This window comes from Phallusia mammillata, chromosome 8 (genome assembly GCF_965637545.1).
Source record: "Phallusia mammillata chromosome 8, kaPhaMamm4.hap1.1, whole genome shotgun sequence".
Taxonomy (NCBI): Eukaryota; Metazoa; Chordata; class Ascidiacea; order Phlebobranchia; family Ascidiidae; genus Phallusia; species Phallusia mammillata.
The window spans coordinates 591,635-609,662 of NC_137259.1; the positions used below are offsets into that span (position 1 = coordinate 591,635).

The 18,028-nt window shown below is 37.5% G+C and overlaps 3 protein-coding genes across 4 annotated transcripts; 2 read left to right on the plus strand and 1 right to left on the minus strand.

The window, feature by feature from the left end:
- Positions 1-2,883: 2,883 nt before the first annotated feature.
- On the minus strand, positions 2,884-5,585 carry LOC145204515 (TM2 domain-containing protein 1-like). Of its 2 annotated transcripts, XM_080077106.1 has the most exons (6): positions 5,354-5,585; positions 5,042-5,129; positions 4,886-4,986; positions 4,307-4,406; positions 3,872-4,021; positions 2,884-3,571 (listed from the first exon to the last, which is right to left on the minus strand). In XM_080077106.1, exons 1-5 carry the CDS (start codon positions 5,509-5,511, stop codon positions 3,914-3,916), a joined length of 555 nt encoding a protein of 184 aa, XP_079933232.1. In that variant the 5' UTR covers positions 5,512-5,585; the 3' UTR covers positions 2,884-3,571; positions 3,872-3,913. The 2 variants fall into 2 exon arrangements, with proteins under 2 accessions (XP_079933232.1, XP_079933231.1); XM_080077105.1 differs by having other exon boundaries at positions 2,884-4,021.
- A 536-nt stretch (positions 5,586-6,121) lies between these two features.
- Positions 6,122-9,508, plus strand: LOC145205242 (apoptosis-stimulating of p53 protein 1-like). Its single transcript, XM_080077914.1, has one exon. It carries the CDS (start codon positions 6,185-6,187, stop codon positions 8,969-8,971), a length of 2,787 nt encoding a protein of 928 aa, XP_079934040.1. The 5' UTR covers positions 6,122-6,184; the 3' UTR covers positions 8,972-9,508.
- Positions 9,509-9,529: 21 nt separating this feature from the next.
- On the plus strand, positions 9,530-17,450 carry LOC145205244 (IQ calmodulin-binding motif-containing protein 1-like). The gene is made up of 11 exons (XM_080077916.1): positions 9,530-9,636; positions 10,055-10,170; positions 10,817-10,990; positions 11,831-12,036; positions 12,789-12,959; positions 13,566-13,716; positions 14,101-14,311; positions 14,778-14,926; positions 15,844-15,984; positions 16,482-16,638; positions 17,129-17,450. Exons 1-11 carry the CDS (start codon positions 9,537-9,539, stop codon positions 17,299-17,301), a joined length of 1,749 nt encoding a protein of 582 aa, XP_079934042.1. The 5' UTR covers positions 9,530-9,536; the 3' UTR covers positions 17,302-17,450.
- Positions 17,451-18,028: the final 578 nt, after the last annotated feature.

Here is an 18,028-nt window from a genome sequence, read left to right on the forward strand (position 1 = left end):
AATATATTCGGCATAGGCGCCGAGTAGGCGGTGGCGGGGTGGTGCCGCAACCTGGAGTTTGTAAAGCACGGTGGCGGCCACTGTGGATATTTTGGTTTGTTTGTAGCGGTATAGTACAAAACACGGTAATATTTGAAGAAAATTAGGAAAAAATTTGTTTCAAAACAAAAGTGCTAGCGAAAAATCAACAAAACTTGCCTTAAAACTGCCACCAGTTTTGGTTAGTGCCTTGTTTGTGACGGCAAACACACAATTGTTGCCAGTGAATGTTTGGCCATTGTTTTGCAAAACGCAATTGTACCGCAAAAAATTGTTATCTCAGGGGATACAAAGCAACAACAACGTGACGAAACACTGTTGAACGTTGATAAAACAATGATCAACCTTACACCAAAGTGAGCCAAATAAATAATATTTCTAAAAATAAAATTTGTTATGGCTTTTGACAAACGTTGCATTCTGTTAGAAGTTTGAGCTCTTGTGGTTGGACCCATTATAAGTGACGTCACATGAAGTGCCGTCATTTTTATGTCCGCCACCTTGCCCTTTTGTAAAACTCGGCGCCTATGATATTCGGTATAATGGAGCTAAGGTGTTCCAGAAAGAATGGACAGGTTTTAGTCGAATTAAGTGATAAACCTGTATGCCTTGTTTGTTGCAAACAAGTAACAGCAAAGAAAAAATCAAATCTGGAGCGATGAAATATAAAATCACTTGTGTGCTTAGGGTATTCTTACACGGAATTTGAAAATAAAAAATATATTTGGCCCGCCCGAAAATGTTGTGCAATTCATGCGGCCCGCAGTACTAAGTAGGTTCCCCACCCCTGGTGTAGTAGAACTTTGGTAGGAAAGCTGAAATGTTTTCGAAAAACAAAATCGCGGTGGGATTCGAACCCGAAAGCTATCGAGTGTGCAACGATCGAGTTCACCAACCACCGGTCTCTGCATTATTGAACTGCGGTATTAAATGAAACGTTTGCTGCAGATTCACATTGTGTATGTGGTCATGATTCGTATTACCTTGTTAATTATTATTCAGTTTGAACTTTACATTCAAAATCTCAATACTTACAGATCAAGGTGGGATTAGAACCAGCAACCTTTCGGGTATAACCAGTTGCTTACACACCCGCCTAAACATTTTACATTAGAAATTGTTCCGTGTGTTGTAAAAATGGCTTAAAATAAATCCTTGGCTCGTATAATACACATCATATCGACGTTGGTAAATTATCAACAATCTAAACATTGATTCATAAACATCCTGTAACCAACCTGGTTATAAATGCGGAAGTCTTCTACAGATGATGTGTTGGTGGAACCTAACCGCGGATGTGAAGCTTTTTGCAAACAGAGGTTGAGATCTCTTGCGAAAATTGTATAGGGGCCTACAGCTTAGAAATTTGTTTGGCGAAATTGGAACAAGATTTACGAAAATGAAGTTGTTGTTGATTTTACTTGGAGCAGTTTGTCTTGCCGTTTTGGGAAAAGGTAATTAGGCCTATACATTGTTTGTAGTTTTGATTGAATTTGCTTGAGGAAACAATTAGGGATTTAATTAAGTGCCAATTCTTGTTAAACATCAGATGCTGTTACACTATGTCACTAAATGATACTAGTTTAGCAACTTTCCACCGATGACAGATTTTTCAGCAAAAGCACTACGATTTTAAGAACAACAGTGAAAATCAAAATTAAAAATCCCAAGTAACTATAACTTTTAGTGTTTTACATTGTGTGTAACAAGCTATTTTGGACTATCTTTCAAAAGTAAACAAAAACCGTTACATGAGGACGCAAAATGAATACAGGATGTTACTAGGCTTATAAACTTTACCCTTAGAAGGAAAGCTTCCTGCAAAACTGCTCTTTAGGAAAATTAATCCCATGATTTGATATTTAGCTGCCATTATCAACGGCAGAACATCAATGATGACTTCTTCACTTACACAGAAAACAAATATTATTGTGGTTTTCGGGAAGTGTTACGATGCAAAGGTTTTACATGTGGATGCCCGTCCCTCGTCTCCTGTAGGTTCTTCCATCACATTTAGCCTCCTAGTGGTAAAAATCAACCTGCTCTCGTTCGAAGCTGAGCTTTCACGAACTGACACCGCAAGTGGATGGAACCTAACTACGATAGACATCACCTGGCGAACCTACCAGACCACAGGTAACGGCCGCTAGTTTGTGGCTCTATGTTAAGGGTCAGTACCAAACTTTTCACAACATCCTAAAAACATTGGCCTGTAGGTCGTTATTTAGTGACCCCTGTTCTATGCTTTTTAATGATATATTGCAATGACATCTTTCAGGTATTGGAAAGGATAAGAAATGCGCAAGTTACTTAATAACGTATTTTGTTGATACTAAAACACAAGGAGTTTTACGATCTGCACAATTTTCTTTGTGGAATATCTCGTTTTTAACTAATTACTACGTCAAAGATATGGCAAGGTGTTGTATCTTGCTTGTGCAGAACAAAGAGCTTGGTTAATAGGACGCTCAACCGTTATAAAGATTTGGCTTTCTACACTTCAGTCGTTATTTTGGCGTGAAACGGCCGACATTAGGTCTGCCTGCACAAAAATATGCTAAACTTGGGTGTTTTTAGACCTAGCATATTTTGCCTCAGCATAACCGTAAGCAGACTGTATTGAAAAAGTCGAGCACCCAAACACCAAGGAGTTAAAAATAGCGGAAGTTTGTAGGCAAAGTCGTGAAATAGTTGAGAACTTTGTTGCCACAGTGGTCGTCGTAATGAGGACTTAAACAGCCCTGTGGTTCGAATTTGGGTTATTCGTGTTTATGTATACGCGGTTGTGAAACTCTGTTTTCAATCTACAACTTGATTTTATTCTGCAGCTGCTCTCAACCAAGCTCCCGGAAACATCAATATATTTTACACCCACCTTTCATCCGCTAACTTGACGTGGTCAAGCGCACAAGCTCACTGTCGATCTGTTGCAAACCGAGACCTCTGCACAATTGCACAGATTTGCAAGAATAAACAAATTGCTATAACCGGGGTGGCGATGGGAGACAACTGGACGCCAGTCAAGTAAGAGATGTAGAAAATTAGTATGTGATGTAGAAATACCAAGAGAAAGACACTAATGAAAAAATCATGCTGCGAATTTTTTTTTTTTCAATAATATCGGATGGAAAAAAAACGTTTCCAAAACGTTGTGTTAGATTGCAAAACATTGTTCATTAAACCTCGGTTTATCCGGACCCGTTTGGACTAAAAATTTGTCGGGATTAACAAATGTGGATTAGTTAAAGTCTTACCACATTACAAATCTTGTACCTCAAGTTTTGTCCGAATTAGGCGAAGATCCGGATTAACCGAATCCGGTTTAACCGAGGCTTACTGTATTAGTGCATCGATTTGTTGTTCTAAAAACCCTGAATAACTTCTTGAAACTGTAATCGGATAAAGTTATTGGTTTGTTTTTTTAGAGACAACACTGGAAACTGGATGGAAATGGGTGACGACAATTCTGGTGGAAAACGTCTTTGTTTCAACCACATCGCAGAATATGGAGCAACAACATGGGGAGATATCACTGGAAAATGTGGGGCCTGGTTTAATGCTTACGACCCATGTTACTTGAAGGGGCATGTGTTTTGCTGCATGGCCGGTGCGTAGAAATAAATATGTATGCCAGAATTGCATAAGTAGAAAACATACCATCCACAAACTGATTTGAATTTACAGCCAGAAATAAAACTATTCTAATTATGCAGCCAAAAATTGGGATTATGTTTGAAATGTGTATTAAATTTAAGTATCTAACATATAATAATCGGAATAAAAATCAAGAATTTTCTGTGTTTTTGTATTGTAAGAAACCACAGTGTTTCACCTTCAAGTTGCAGCAGTGCCACTGTTCACCATGTTAAAACTTTTAATCTCCAGTCTCTTTGTAAAATGTGTCATTGTTTATAAACAGCGGAATAAGCCTCGGTCCATAATAATTGATCACATAATTTGAACCATCGGAGGGCAGGATTATCTGAAAATATGAGACAAAAAGTAACGATAAATTGCTGTAAATATTTGAAACCAGGTTTGGGGGCTTCTACTAACAACACTGTGTTTGGCAACATACTTGGTGTAAGAATAAGAGTACTAAAACTTATTTATGCACATAAATCCAGTGTGTACATATCAGCATGTTAAAAAAGAAGCTAAAATATATTGATTTTGCATTTCAAAGGTTATCATAAAACATGTAAATTGTCGCATATCTCAAACTTGCAACTGGTAAAAATTTAGCAGCAATAAGTAGAAAAATCACCTGTAGAGCAATTAGCAGGAAATCAACCAGACATCCGATTCCACAAAGACCAAATGTGCAGAATTTAAGCAACCCTACTGCTGGGTAACCCAAGTAAAATCTACAAAACAGTTGAAATTGAGACAATATTTTTGCCAGCAATTGTTTTACAAATCAATTGCAAACAATTTTGAGGGTCAGTCAGCCCACAAAACATGCAAAATCATTAATTTTGACTGATATTTGAATGTACCACTGAAAAGCATTTACTGTGTGTTTGGTTCTCTTAAACACACTTAACATCAAACTGGAAGTTTTTACTAAATCGAATCTTTCAGTACACGTAAATTAGTCTGTGTTTCTCGTCATGCAATGCAACATATCAAACACCAATTCTATTTAAATAAGAACTGAGGAAGCCACTTATACCAGAAATCATTTTTTATGTACATTACATTGCATAACTAAAAACAAAGACTGCTTTCTGCGTACCGAAAGCTTCAGTATGTATTTTATGCGCAACTAGAATCACCTGTAATGAGCGCTCGTTGGTTCACGACAATTTCTGCATAAGCAAAGTTTTCATACAGAATTAATTACCTGTCAATGCCCAGCCATCCTAAAAATATTGAAAGTCCGAGAGCAATTATGTAGGAATATCCGTTTGTATATCGACATGGGATAGTCTTGTGAAAGCCAACCTTGTAAAACAACCAGTAATAAAACAGGAAATAGAAATGAATAAATCTTCCCTACCACGGAGCCATTAAACAGTTTCTCATTGCAAAGTATTCCTTTTAATGGATAACATGGAACTGTGGCTGTTCCTTCTTTGGTGCAACCACTGTGAAAACAAACAAATTATTAAATAGCTTATGGAAAAACTGGAGGCCAGTAAAGGTCTCACCGCCTCACATAGAACATTTGCGAATATTCTATACACAGAAAAAATGTTATCATGCATAATTTTACACAAAGATTGTTCAGGTTTGCAAGCACTTTGGCCAGTTAACAACATGTACCCAAAAATTTTACTTGTTTTTCAAAAGTTAGTTCAACAAAACTTACCTTATTTCCTGAGTGTTGTTGTCCACAACTGGTTTATCGCAAAAATATTGTCCAACAAGCAAATTTTCACAATTTACGTTTTTCGTGGTTTGTTCATTTGCACAACATAAAGTTATCAACGTGAGAACAATAAACAAATATAAGCACCGCGATCGCATTTTCGTAAAAGACAAAAGTTGAAACAAGAAAATTATTCTTCGTTTTCTTTCAACATGTTTTGATCGTGTTCATTCAAGCATAGCATGACAATTTCCGCTTGTGTACTGGTGCGTGACAATTTATATATTTTTTTGTTTTCTAGGGGGAAAAAGTTTTTTATTTTAAACATTTAAATTCATGGTTGCTATCAGCTTTTTATGCAAAGTTTATCAAGCAAAAATGTAAAATAGGTGTTTAATGGTTTTGTAATTTAAATGAACTTTATTTTTATTGAGTAAATGAAACATAAAATTTCAAGCAAACTTGAAACTACTTTCTAATATTTAATCGGCAAGCCCTCGGGCATTCTGTGTTGTTGCTTTTATTGCTGTGGAATTCAATAATTATGGTTTTCTTTGAGTTAATTAAAATATTTGTAAATGATTTTTGCCCCATTTGTCAGGTTTACAAATGTATAAACTGCTTAAAATCAATCGGTTTTGTTTAATTTTGTGACATCCTGTTTTGAAAAACCTGTGAGCGTTTTATAAGGACTAAGGAGTATATAACTTGTTTGTTTGATGTTTTTGTCAAAACTTATTAGGTAAATATCTGAATTCTAAACATTTAGCAATATACCTTCGTTTACAGATGATACAATTTTGTTGATAAAAAGTGCCAGGTTTCAACAAAATGATTCCAACTGTGATCAAAGTGTTGCTCAGTGATGACCCTTCATCTATTGTGGAGGTTCCAATTACACCCAATACAACTGCATCGGATGTAGTAGAGTGCTGTAAGGAACCAGGGGAGCAAAACTGCCATCTTGCAGAGCTTTGGAGAGGCAGAGAAAGGAGTGTCAGTGCAAATGAGAAGCCGTACACAATATTACAGCAGTGGGGGTCACATGCACCAGAGGTTCGGTTCTGTTTGAAGCATGTTGATGTAGCGGACATGGGAAGAGGTAACGGTGATGACCGTAAGGACTTGCTCTACAATTCCTGCATCATTGAAGATGGAAAAGTTATTTCAACAACAGGAGCTGATGTTAGTCTTGCAGAATTGAAGGAGATTGCCACAAGGCAGCAACAGCAGATAGAACAACAGCAACAGACTTTGGTTGGTAAAGAACAGAGGTTGCGATTTCTTAAACATCAGATGCAGCAGCAGCAAATTGCGATGAACGACAACGACAAGTTGCAACGTCTACGGGAAAGAGCTGAAATGCAGGAAGCAAAGTTACGGAAGATCAGAGCGCTGCAGGGTAAAGTGGAACAGAAGCGGTACCAGAATACAACCATTTCAACCGAACTAGATGCTGTGAAATCACTGTTCGAAGAAAAACAACATGAATTGACCACTGCTATGTCGAAAGTACAAGAGCTAACAAATCAATTGGATGAACTTCGGTCTGGGTCAGTTGGAAATATGCCAAACACAGTGGCTTTGGCAAATGGTTCTGGATTTCAACACTTTGAGTTGGATAAGCTTAAACAGGAAATGGAAATCTTAAATCGTATGAATGAGGAGCAACAAAAGCGACTGATGGAACAACGGCAGATGCTTCAACGCAGAAATGAAGACGCAGGTGATCTCGACAGGCGAATTGAAGAGTTGACTCAACGTTTGCACCAGAAGCGTATGGAAAATGGCTCAGAATCATACACTAACGGAGTGAAGTCTTCATCTTCTGTTCCAACTAAAATGCACACTATTGTTGCCGCTGTTGAACCAGTGGTGAAACAGACTGATCCAAATGTTGCCCCAAACAAGTATCAACAATCTATGTACAGGCAAGGTTATGGACCTCAAGTTGGCAAAGGAATGCCCACAGGAAACAGCATAATCAACAGAATTGATCAACAGCCAAGTGGTATTCCACAACGAGGGCAACCAGAAGGATACAACAGTACACCATTGGATCAAAACACTGGAAATAAATTTCAACAAGATCCAGATGCGTATAAAAAGTCATATGGCATGGATAACTTTCAAAGGCCCCAGTCTGCAATGGCCCAACTTTTTCCTGATGTTTCTCACAGTCAGTCAAAAACTGATTCACTCACCGCTAAAGTTCGGCCAATGTATCAGAAATCACCGCAAGAGCAAGATCGTCAAACTTCACCAAATGTTGGTTACTACCCATTAAATTCACAAGGACCAGCAAATTTGTTCGCATACAAGCCTCCACCGGCGACTTCAAACTACTCTCAGTCAAATGTTTCAGTTTTGCCCAATGGAAACATTAAATATACGCAAGCAAAGCTCAATGACTTGCCACCACCATATCCAAGCTCTGCTGATGTTGATGGCCAGGGTGGGCGGCCATACCATTCATCACAAGGTCCAGCAATCGACCGCTCTATAACTGTCGACATAGAGGCTCTGCGACGTAAGTTTGCTCACGCACCAAGACCTCTCAAGAAGAGAAGTTCTATTACTGAGCCGGAACGTCCCCAAGGACCAAACATTCCCAAACTTCTGTATGACCAAATTTACAAGAAAGCGGACACACCGTTTTACAGACCCCAAGTGGAGCAGTCACATCGCAGCACACCTCCTCCTCCTTATGCTGAACCAAGCATGATGAGTGCAATTCCTGAGAAACCTGTTGAGGTTGAACAACTTGCACAACCTTCAAAACCCACATTTAAAGAAGCCCCACCCAAGCCTGCTGAAAAGCCCAAGAGAGTGACAAAAAGGGATGAAAGTGTTGGAGAGCAGGATGACCAGAGAAGCGAAAGCTCTTCCTTGGATGAATTTCCTCCCAAAATCCAAGTTCCTAAGCACCCATCGAAGATCCAACCCAAGGGGATTTTGAAGCCGGTCAATCAGGCACCAAAGATGCCCGGCCGTCGTATACGATTTGATCCCCTGGCTTTGCTCCTGGATGCATCACTTGAGGGAGAATTTGAACTTGTAAAGGAAATTATCACCGAAGTGAAAGACCCGAGCGGTGCAAATGATGAAGGAATTACTGCTTTGCACAACGCAGTGTGTGCTGGACATTTTGAACTGGTTCGATTCTTGGTACATTACGGAAGTGACATCAACGCATCAGACACAGATGGATGGACGCCCCTGCATTGCGCAGCATCGTGTAATAACCTTGCAATGGCACGGTTCCTTGTTGAGAATGGAGCTTGTATTTTTGCTGCCACACTTAGTGATGGGGAAACAGCAGCTGACAAATGTGAGCAGCTCGATGAAGGCTATCTTCCATGCTCGGAGTATCTGTACGGAATCCAGGAAAAGCTTGGAGTAGTGAGACAGGGCCAGGTTTATGCTCTGTTCGACTACCAGACAAATACTGGTGATGAGCTCTCGTTCACTGACGGGGATTACATGACGATTGTGAAACGTGGCGATGAAGTTGAACGGGAATGGTGGTGGGCATGTATTGGCGACAGTGAAGGTTACGTACCCAGAAATCTGTTGGGAATGTGGCCCAGAATTAAACCGAAGGATGATGACAATTGATAAATTCCTGTAATTTTGAGTTTGTACATAATTAACATTGTTTTGCTTTTCGGCAACATATTGCAGCCATTTATACATTGACAGTGTTTTCTTTTGAACACAATTGCTTCATATAACACTCGCTTTTCATATTTTGGATGATAATTGGTGCTTTTGTACATCACACTCTTTCATATTTGGCGTTGAATGTATGTAATGCAATTGCTTGGGGTCCTAAATTGTTTTGTGTAACTTTAAAAGTTTAGTTTACATTATTAGAAGCCATTCTGGTGCTTTGTGCATTCTAGTAAAATTTGTTCACAATATTCATGTTTTTGTTGATTTCATATATTTCAGATAAGTCTGGTAAAAGTTTAAATGTTTTTGAGCATTATCAATCTTATTTGCTTCCACTTAAGTGTTTTATCCATTAAATAAATGTTAATATGAAATGAATTTCTAATTTGTTTTTCATGTAACCTCACTAACTCAGTTCATATAAACACAATGTTTTTGTTTTTCATTTCATGTTGTGTTGGGATTAATTAAAACACGATAGTAATGAGATACATATTGTGATTAAAACATGGGAGACAGTGAAGATAACAGTGAAGTCGTCAGAATTGCAGGAGAAGTGTCAGATGCAGAAGACAGCAAAATTCCAAATCTCCTTCTACAACTAAAAGGTGACAAAAGTGCTTTTGTTGTTAGTGTTGTTTTTTTATTCTTGCCAACACTTTTGACAAAGAGCATTATTTTGCTCAAACTTAAGGTTTTTAAGCTTTTGTTGCTTTTATTACATTTTGGGTAAATTTTAACTTTGTGTGAATTGTAGGACTGCTATCTACTGTTAAAGTATTTGCCTGAATGATTAATTTTAGGTTTTAAATGATTTAGAAAACCAACATTGACTTATTATTTCTTTGTGCTAAATGTTTTTTTGGGGTTTTTATTGTTTTTTTCTTGGTTTGTTGACATAACATCACAGGTTGAATGGGCCATTCAAGTGGTAAAGTTTCTTTGTATTTGCTGAAGTGTAATTCCCAAAACAACATGTTTCCAATAGAGCTCCCATAGGGTTGTGACAATATGATTTATATTTAGAATTACTTGACCAGTATCCTGAAGATTCAAAAGGTCTTCGAGTGGTCCGCAGAACGATTTGGAAATATGATTTACTTTCCTGGTGTGCGATTTGCCTCTCCTATGATTATGCAAAGGTAGAATATAAACCAAGTTAATTCATCAGGGACAACATCATACAGATCTGTTAATAAGTTTAATGATAAAAATTACGGCTCAAATACACATGAAGGCAACAAGCTTTAATTACGGCTCAAATACACATGTAAAAAGGCAACAAGCTTTACCCCTTTATATCACTGATGATGGCAAGCATTTGCTGAAACGTTTGAACAATAAAGCATGTCGCTTTTTATGTCTCCTTGAGTCGTTATATTCATCATTAAACAACAAACAGTATTTAACAAGATATTGACACATGCGAATGACTATTTTAAGGCAGTGATTCTTGACCTTTTCTAACCATTTTTATTATGTTAAACCCTTACAATATTGTCCCAAACCAAGATTGATATCCATTGTTTTAAAGCAATAAATGGCCATAAACAAATATGTGCATTATACATGAAAACCTGCTCATAAGGTTAAGGAGAATATCAACCCATCAACCCACAATTGTAGTTGTATCCGGTATTCTATTGAAGTTAATTGTTCAGTGATTGACCTTGCGCTTGAACAAGTACCGTCAAGGTCAAGTGCACTTGTGTGGTATTCAACAACTCCCAATCACCAATCACACAACTTATGTGGTTTCATACCCTGGTATGTTTTTGTGATTTCCAGATTAAAGGAGGCCTTCAAACTGCTGCAACCATTGCTAATGTTTTGTGTGATTGCTGTTGTTTCATCGACGTAACCGAATCACAAGAATTTTCTCAATCCACTCTTCCTGCTGCTGTTCAAAGTTGTTTGAAATTATTACGGCAATTTCAGCAACATATTGTTGATAGCATCAAGGTGACCCAGCTGCTGATTTTTTTTTCCATTGCTCATTATACATAACTAACACCAGTATTCTTACTTTGGTTGAATGTTTATTGATTTAATTGTGTTGCCCATTATGCTGTAGGCCACAAAATCTTTTAGGCATTTTTTTAAATTTTTTGTCAGTACCTAAACTTTTTTTTGTGTAGTTTAAGAAAACTGTCGTAGCCAGCCAATATAACTACTGTCGTCAGCTGATACCGAATCATAAACCAAAAACGATATTTTTATTGCCCTTCCAATTTGTACATGCCATTTATGTGTACTTAGCAAATACAATTTGTGTGTCAATGTAGTGTAAGCCAATGTACTACATTATATATTTGATGAATTTATAGCCAGTACATGGTCACAAACCATATTAATATCTGAACACTGCCAGTTGCTGTACTTAATATCAAACAATACAATGAATAAATAAATTACTTTCCAATATGTAATGGTATAATCACAAACAAATGTCATGTTTAGTACATCTTCACACAATATATATATGTTCCATGTACAAATTAGCCATGGTTGTTTTGTTAACTAGACTTTGTCTGTTGATCTAAAACTAATCATCACTAAAAATACACAGCATTCAGTATTTTAACAGACTCAATACAGACAAAAATCATGTATAGTAGCAGACTGAAAACTTTAAAAGTCTGAAGCCATCCACCGTTTTGTTTAGTATGTATACATATATATCCACATATTTCACCTAAGTGATAGGTATCATCAGGACCTTATTCCAACAGAACTGTTATTATATGCGACTGTTGTCTCCATCTCTCATACTGAATCTCTGTATTTTTGTCATGTTTGCAGCCTCCGTCGACGCAACTCAAACCAGATGCACAACTTGCGGGAGAAATCTTTTCTCAGCTTCGTCAGTTGATTTCAACTCATCCTCATTTATGTACATCGATGTTGAATTCAAAAGATCTTCTGCGACTGATGATGGAAGATGATTTGGGAAAAGATTTTGTCCTCAACACAATTTCACTGATTCGACGAGCGATTCGCGTCAACAAGTAAGTAGAACAATCTTAAAACAAGCCTGGTAAAAAAAAGCTCGAAGTTTGAATACGTATTGAATTGTAACTTTGTGTTGAGTGACCAGTGCGTTCAAGTAGGGCTGGCAATCTAAGATGTAAAGGTCATAAGTTTCAGGCTGATTATAAAGAATGGTCTTATTCAGAGTTTTTATTACTTCATTTTAACTTTCTGAAAGTTTTTCCTCAAGAATCTAAAAATTACCGGAACATTTGTTTCCCGTAAATCCGCACAAACTTGCGTGTGGGGACCCATTCGTTTTTGTTTACAAAAACAATCATATGTGTAGATCAAATGATGTGTATAGTAAACTGGTAATATAGGATATAGAACATATAAAATGGAAGTATATCAAAAAGCTACCTTTCTAGTTGTTTAATTTACAAAATATAAAGGACAAAATATTCATAGTAATGCAGTATTAACCAGTAGTGTTCTGTACTAGTTTGCTGCTTAGGATCAAATGTATTGATTTTTATATTATGATGCACTTGGACGACTTTGGATAATTACAAAAGCAGTTAAGTACTTTAAACTCCCTAAGCCTGTCAAGGGCAGCTCTTCAGACATAATTAGTTTTCACTAACAATCCATAAAACTTTTTAAATTGATTCTTTGTTTATTTGTCATATAGGAGGTGGTAATTTTTTTGTGTTTTTATTATGTAGGAGACATATAAATTTATTTTTTTACCAGCACCATTTATATTGTTTTATAACCTTCTGTTCAGACACTCTATCCAACAAATAACGAAAACCAACATGCAATTGCTTCTCGATGAGCTCGTCTACAAACTCACTGCGTCATCAGATGACGATCTCGCCCACGCTTCAACAAGCCTCATTATAACTTTGACTGAATCCCATCATCCAATACTCAACATTCTTGTCACAAGATTCAAGTAAGAAGCCACTTTATTTGCATCTTCCACATTAGTGATTTTCACATCTGGACCTTCATGTTTTAGAGGTAAAACGGAGGCCAGTACTCTGTGGCCAAGTTTGAATGAAACAGGTTTGATTCAGACCTGACTTTACACTTTTTTGATCAGAATTTGATCAGAAATTTCACCAACTTTGAAGCCTAATTTGGGATTTGTTTTAAAGAAAGTTCACCTGCTTGCTTGGTTTAAGTCCCTTTTGAAATGCACTCATAGCTTTGTCATAATTACATTTAACACAACACAGCCCAGCCTGTTTCAATTACCCAGCTTTAATCATAACTTTTCCAAATTCTGCAAATTTTATTTCACTGAGCATTGGTATTAAAGATTTCCACACAAATGAATTGTAATGCCTAAATGTGCCAGTTGTTTAGTTTGAGTGCTTGAAACATATTTTCACCCTTATTTCCATTTTTGTGTGAAGGTCTGGTGTGCAAAACATTTGTTTCTCAATGCAGATTTTTTTTTGATAAATAAAACCATATCTTTATTCTTGATCATACCTTTAGGTTAGGTTGCTAATATTTGTTGGACAAATATTTTGCAAATTTGTGTTTGTTACAGAGGCTTGAAAGCTGTGTTGGGACGCTGGAGCGATCATGGATTCGATCGTGATTTGGAATTGCTGATGTCGTTACTTGAAACTGGTTCTGTGGAAAATGTTCTCATCTCCAAGCAGAAGAAAGCTGCCAACACTATATGGGCTTATTACATTGTAAGCATTGTCAGTTTTTAACAGTAGGCATTGGATTAACTTGTAACATTCTATTTTAACGTGATAAGTTCAGCTATTTAAATCAAAACCAAAATCCAGTAAACCTCGCTTAAACCAGATCTTCCCCTAATTTGCCTAAAACTTAAGGTGCAAATGATTTGTAATGTGGTAAGGCTTTAACTAATCGACATCGGTTAATCCCGATCTTTTGTATAATTTTGACCAAGTTTTGGTTTAAACAGGCCTGGATTAACCGCGGTTTACTGTATTAAAAAATGCTGTACTGCCTAAAAAACGACAAAATTTGGTTCGTTACAAAACTACCATAAACATTTTGTAACTTTTACAGGAGATTCATGATTGAATATATTTTCTGATTGTCAGGGTTGGAAGACACGGACGCGAATGAACAAACTGAAACAATCGCTTCCCAAACTGCAGCAGAGTTTCAGGAGGAAGAGGAGTGAGAGAAAAAGTGAGGAGGAGCAGAGGAAGTGGGAGGAGCAGGAGAAGGTTGAGATGAAGCTGGAGAGAAAAAGATCTTTCAGGAAATCAAAGGAGAAACATCTTCATGCTTTGGAAATTTTACCGGCAGGTTTGCACAAATTTGTGTTGTGACAGTGTGCTATACAAAGTATATGATGATCCAAATTTACATAAAGTGGGACATACTGTAACCTCGGTTAAAATGGATTCGGTTAATCTGGATCTTTGCTTAACCTCGACAAAACTCGTGCAAACGATTTGTAATGTGGTAAGGCTTTTAGTAATCAACATCGGTTAATCCGGATCTTCACATAATTTGGACATTTTTTGGTCTAAACGGATCCGGATTAACCGAGGCTAACTGCACATTATCCAGTGTTTGATTTTAGTGTTTTTGATCCATCAGATTTTGTCATTAGCCATGATAGACAGAGAATGCTCATGTCATAATCACTGACAACAGGGAGACCATGGTATAGTTTCCACAATTTAACATGGATTGGTTGAAATGAACGAAACAATACGACAGGTTACATGGTACACTGGTGACTTATAAATGTAATTTTTCAATTCAGATCAAATAAATCAACACATAAGGGCGCAAGAGAGGGAGGCCGCCACACGCATCCAAGCTCACTGGAGGGCGCACATGCAACGTAAAGTTTTCATCGAAGAAAAACGTCAGAAGAAGAAAAGTGTGGCTGCTGTGGTCATACAACGCGCTGTAAGTCACATAAATTGTTAAGTTGACTGTCCCTTCATTATAACGGTGTAAACATAGATACGTGCTCATAACTTTGACCAAGGGCTGCACAACCTGCCGCCTCTGGTACAAATACATGCTGTCATTGGCATAATCAGAAAGGTGCCATAGCCCCTCCCAAAGTTGTATATGACTGTTGCCACCGCGTTGTAAATTAGTGTCCACATATATTTACATTCATACAGATGTGAAATCAGTAAATAGAGCGATTGGTGGCCCGTCAAACCCCAGTTTGGAAAACCACCAGCTTGATAAAAACACATCTAACACAAACAGTATTGGATTACAAATTATTTAACCCCTTCCAATTTTTTGCCTCCCTTTGCCACTGTATGCTACATGTGTAAAAATATATAGCAGTGGCGCAACATTGACAACTATATTGCCATTCATTTGGTGCTAAGTTAATGACCATTACTAATACATGTACAAACGCAGATATATGAATAGTTAGTCGTGCTGGCTAACATTGCTGACATTTCATTCAGTCTCAGCAGACTCAATGGCGGCCGTTAGTGAAATAGGAACCTATGATGCAGCTTGGCAATAGCGAAAATCGTTTGTGCGCCCGTGATTTAATGGCTCCCTTTTTCAGTGTGGTAAAGCTCTGACCACATATACAAAGAAACCAATATAGTGTTATTGCCAGACGTATTTCATAAACTGTCCTTTTGTTTAACTGGCAATTGTTTTTGACTTATTACCCTGATGAAGACGCCCCGAATGAGACGTCGAAACGTCGGATTCAAATATAAAATAAGGACAGTTTAAACAAAAAAATGTCTGGGATAAAACCATCCGGACCGATTTACCAGTTATTCATTTGTCATCCCAAAAAGCCCAAAACCTTACGTTGTTTTCACTTTTTGTGTTTCCAGTATCGCAATTCATCGAAGCGTGACACCTCCCGCTCCAAACCAACTCCTCCTCCTCCTGCTCTTGAAGTGAGAAGTAAAATCAGTGAAGAGAGAAGAGAGGAGCTGAAGACCAAGATCGAACACTGGCAGGCTATCCATAAGGTGCCGTAAAGTTTATGTAGACCACTGGTTGTTAATCTTATCCTGATAGCCTCCTGACGATTTTTTTACCGCTGCGCACCACCAAAACCCTGTTTGGATGGGTAGACCAAGATATGGGCCTATTCTTCTTGACTAGGCTTTCGTCTTTTTGAAACCAGCGAGGTTATTAATTGCAATATATTGTCCAAAATACCTCAAACCGGAGCTGATCGGTTGGCTCAGTTTAGTTGCAATTCTTTATCTGACTTGAATTAAGTGGAACAGAAAGCTACTTGCGTACAACAGGTTGGGAACCACTGATGCACACATTAGGCCGCAGCGGCGAGACCAGGAAGATTTCGATTAAATTAATCAGGTTAAATCCGGTTTAAACCGGTTTGCAACATGGCTTATGCTTGACAGAACCTCAACCGCGGAGTTAAACTGCTACCGTCGAATTAAACTAGATAGAAGTTAAACCCATAATAACTTTATAACTATGATATTTATGTTTGTAGCGAATCGGTGTGAGTCATGAAGTGGCCAGCGCCAACCATAAGAGGGCGCAAGAGATGTTGCTGGAATATCGATGTCGGGAATTGAAGGGAAATAGCGGGAAACAGAAAGTTGATGTTGTACTCGCGAGGATCCACACCCAGCTACAAACTCTCAACGGTAAAAAAATGTCGATTTTTTTTCTCAGCTTGACGAAATTCATTCTGTCGTTGTTTTGACACAGTGCTTGTTAATGTGTGACGCTGAATCGACTGCCACTTTGGTTACAACTCGAAATATTATTTCAGAAACGTTTGATGAATATCGTTCATTGGTTTTTAAACAATCGTATAAGAGCCAACATATTTGTAACAGGAAGAAAACCATACCAGTGCTTCCCAAAATTTTTGTCTTAACTTACCCACTCTTATAATGCACTATAAGCATTCACAGGGCTAAAGATTAAAAAACGGATTTACACTGGTAGTAAATTGGCGGACCCCTAGGACCACCCTTATTGGTTCCCCGTGTTGGAAGCCACTTTTACATCATTTGTCAACTATAGGCTATATAGCTCTTCTGGCAATTGTATTTTTAGAGCTTTATATAGTTGATATTATACCTGGAAACAACAGCTTATATATACATCATTTATATTTCTGCTTTACAGACCTTCCCAGTTTAGACGCGGCGAGTCGAGCCGACATCGCAAACTTATCTTGCAACGCTCAGGTCACACAGAACGCAGCTCTCATGGAACACAACAAACAACTGCGCTTTGTCGACCTCCCGTGGTGGAAACGACTCGGTGATAACGCTGATGTCACGTGGGATGGCTGGTGATGTCATCACTTGCGCGATTGTGACGTTCGTCGATTACGTCGTAACTTATAATTGACGTTTGGTGCGTTTTTTAGTAAATTGCGAATATTTTTGTATCTTTTCGTTTATATTTTTGTAGTTACTATAGAACACTGTGTGCTGCTTTTTAACAGCTTTTATACGATTAATAAAACTTGTTACGAAAAAATATTGCAGTTTTTCGGTTAAACAAAATTCAGTAAAATTCATCAGCAAAAAAAATATCATGTACAATCATCAAAAACTGGGTTATGAACTTCAATGGAAAATATCATGTACATTCATCAAACACTGGGTTATGAATTTCAATGGAAAATATCATGTACATTCATCAAAAACTGGGTTATGAATTTCAATGGAAAATATCACGTACATTCATCAAAAACTGGGTTATGAATTTCAATGGAAAATATCATGTACATTCATCAAAAACTGGGTTATGAATTTCAATGGAAAATATCATGTACAATCATCAAAAACTGGGTTATGAATTTCAATGGAAAATATCATGTACAATCATCAAAAACTGGGTTATGAATTTCAATGGAAAATATCATGTACATTCATCAAAAACTGGGTTATGAATTTCAATGGAAAATATCACGTACATTCATCAAAAACTGGGTTATGAATTTCAATGGAAAATATCATGTACAATCATCAAAAACTGGGTTATGAATTTCAATGGAAAATATCATGTACATTCATC

Excerpts from the sequence above, each read along its gene's own strand:
- LOC145205242 (XM_080077914.1), top strand. The coding sequence starts at position 6,185 with ATGATTCCAACTGTGATCAAAGTGTTGCTCAGTGATGACCCTTCATCT.
- LOC145204515 (XM_080077106.1), bottom strand. The coding sequence starts at position 5,511 with ATGCGATCGCGGTGCTTATATTTGTTTATTGTTCTCACGTTGATAACT. Across the intron at positions 4,987-5,041 it reads AACTGTTTAATGGCTCCGTG|GTTGGCTTTCACAAGACTAT; the intron begins GTAGGGAAGATT and ends TTGTTTTACAAG. Across the intron at positions 4,407-4,885 it reads GGATGGCTGGGCATTGACAG|ATTTTACTTGGGTTACCCAG; the intron begins GTAATTAATTCT and ends ACTGTTTTGTAG.
- LOC145205244 (XM_080077916.1), top strand. The coding sequence starts at position 9,537 with ATGGGAGACAGTGAAGATAACAGTGAAGTCGTCAGAATTGCAGGAGAA. Across the intron at positions 13,717-14,100 it reads CTATATGGGCTTATTACATT|GGTTGGAAGACACGGACGCG; the intron begins GTAAGCATTGTC and ends TCTGATTGTCAG. Across the intron at positions 14,312-14,777 it reads TTTGGAAATTTTACCGGCAG|ATCAAATAAATCAACACATA; the intron begins GTTTGCACAAAT and ends TTTTCAATTCAG.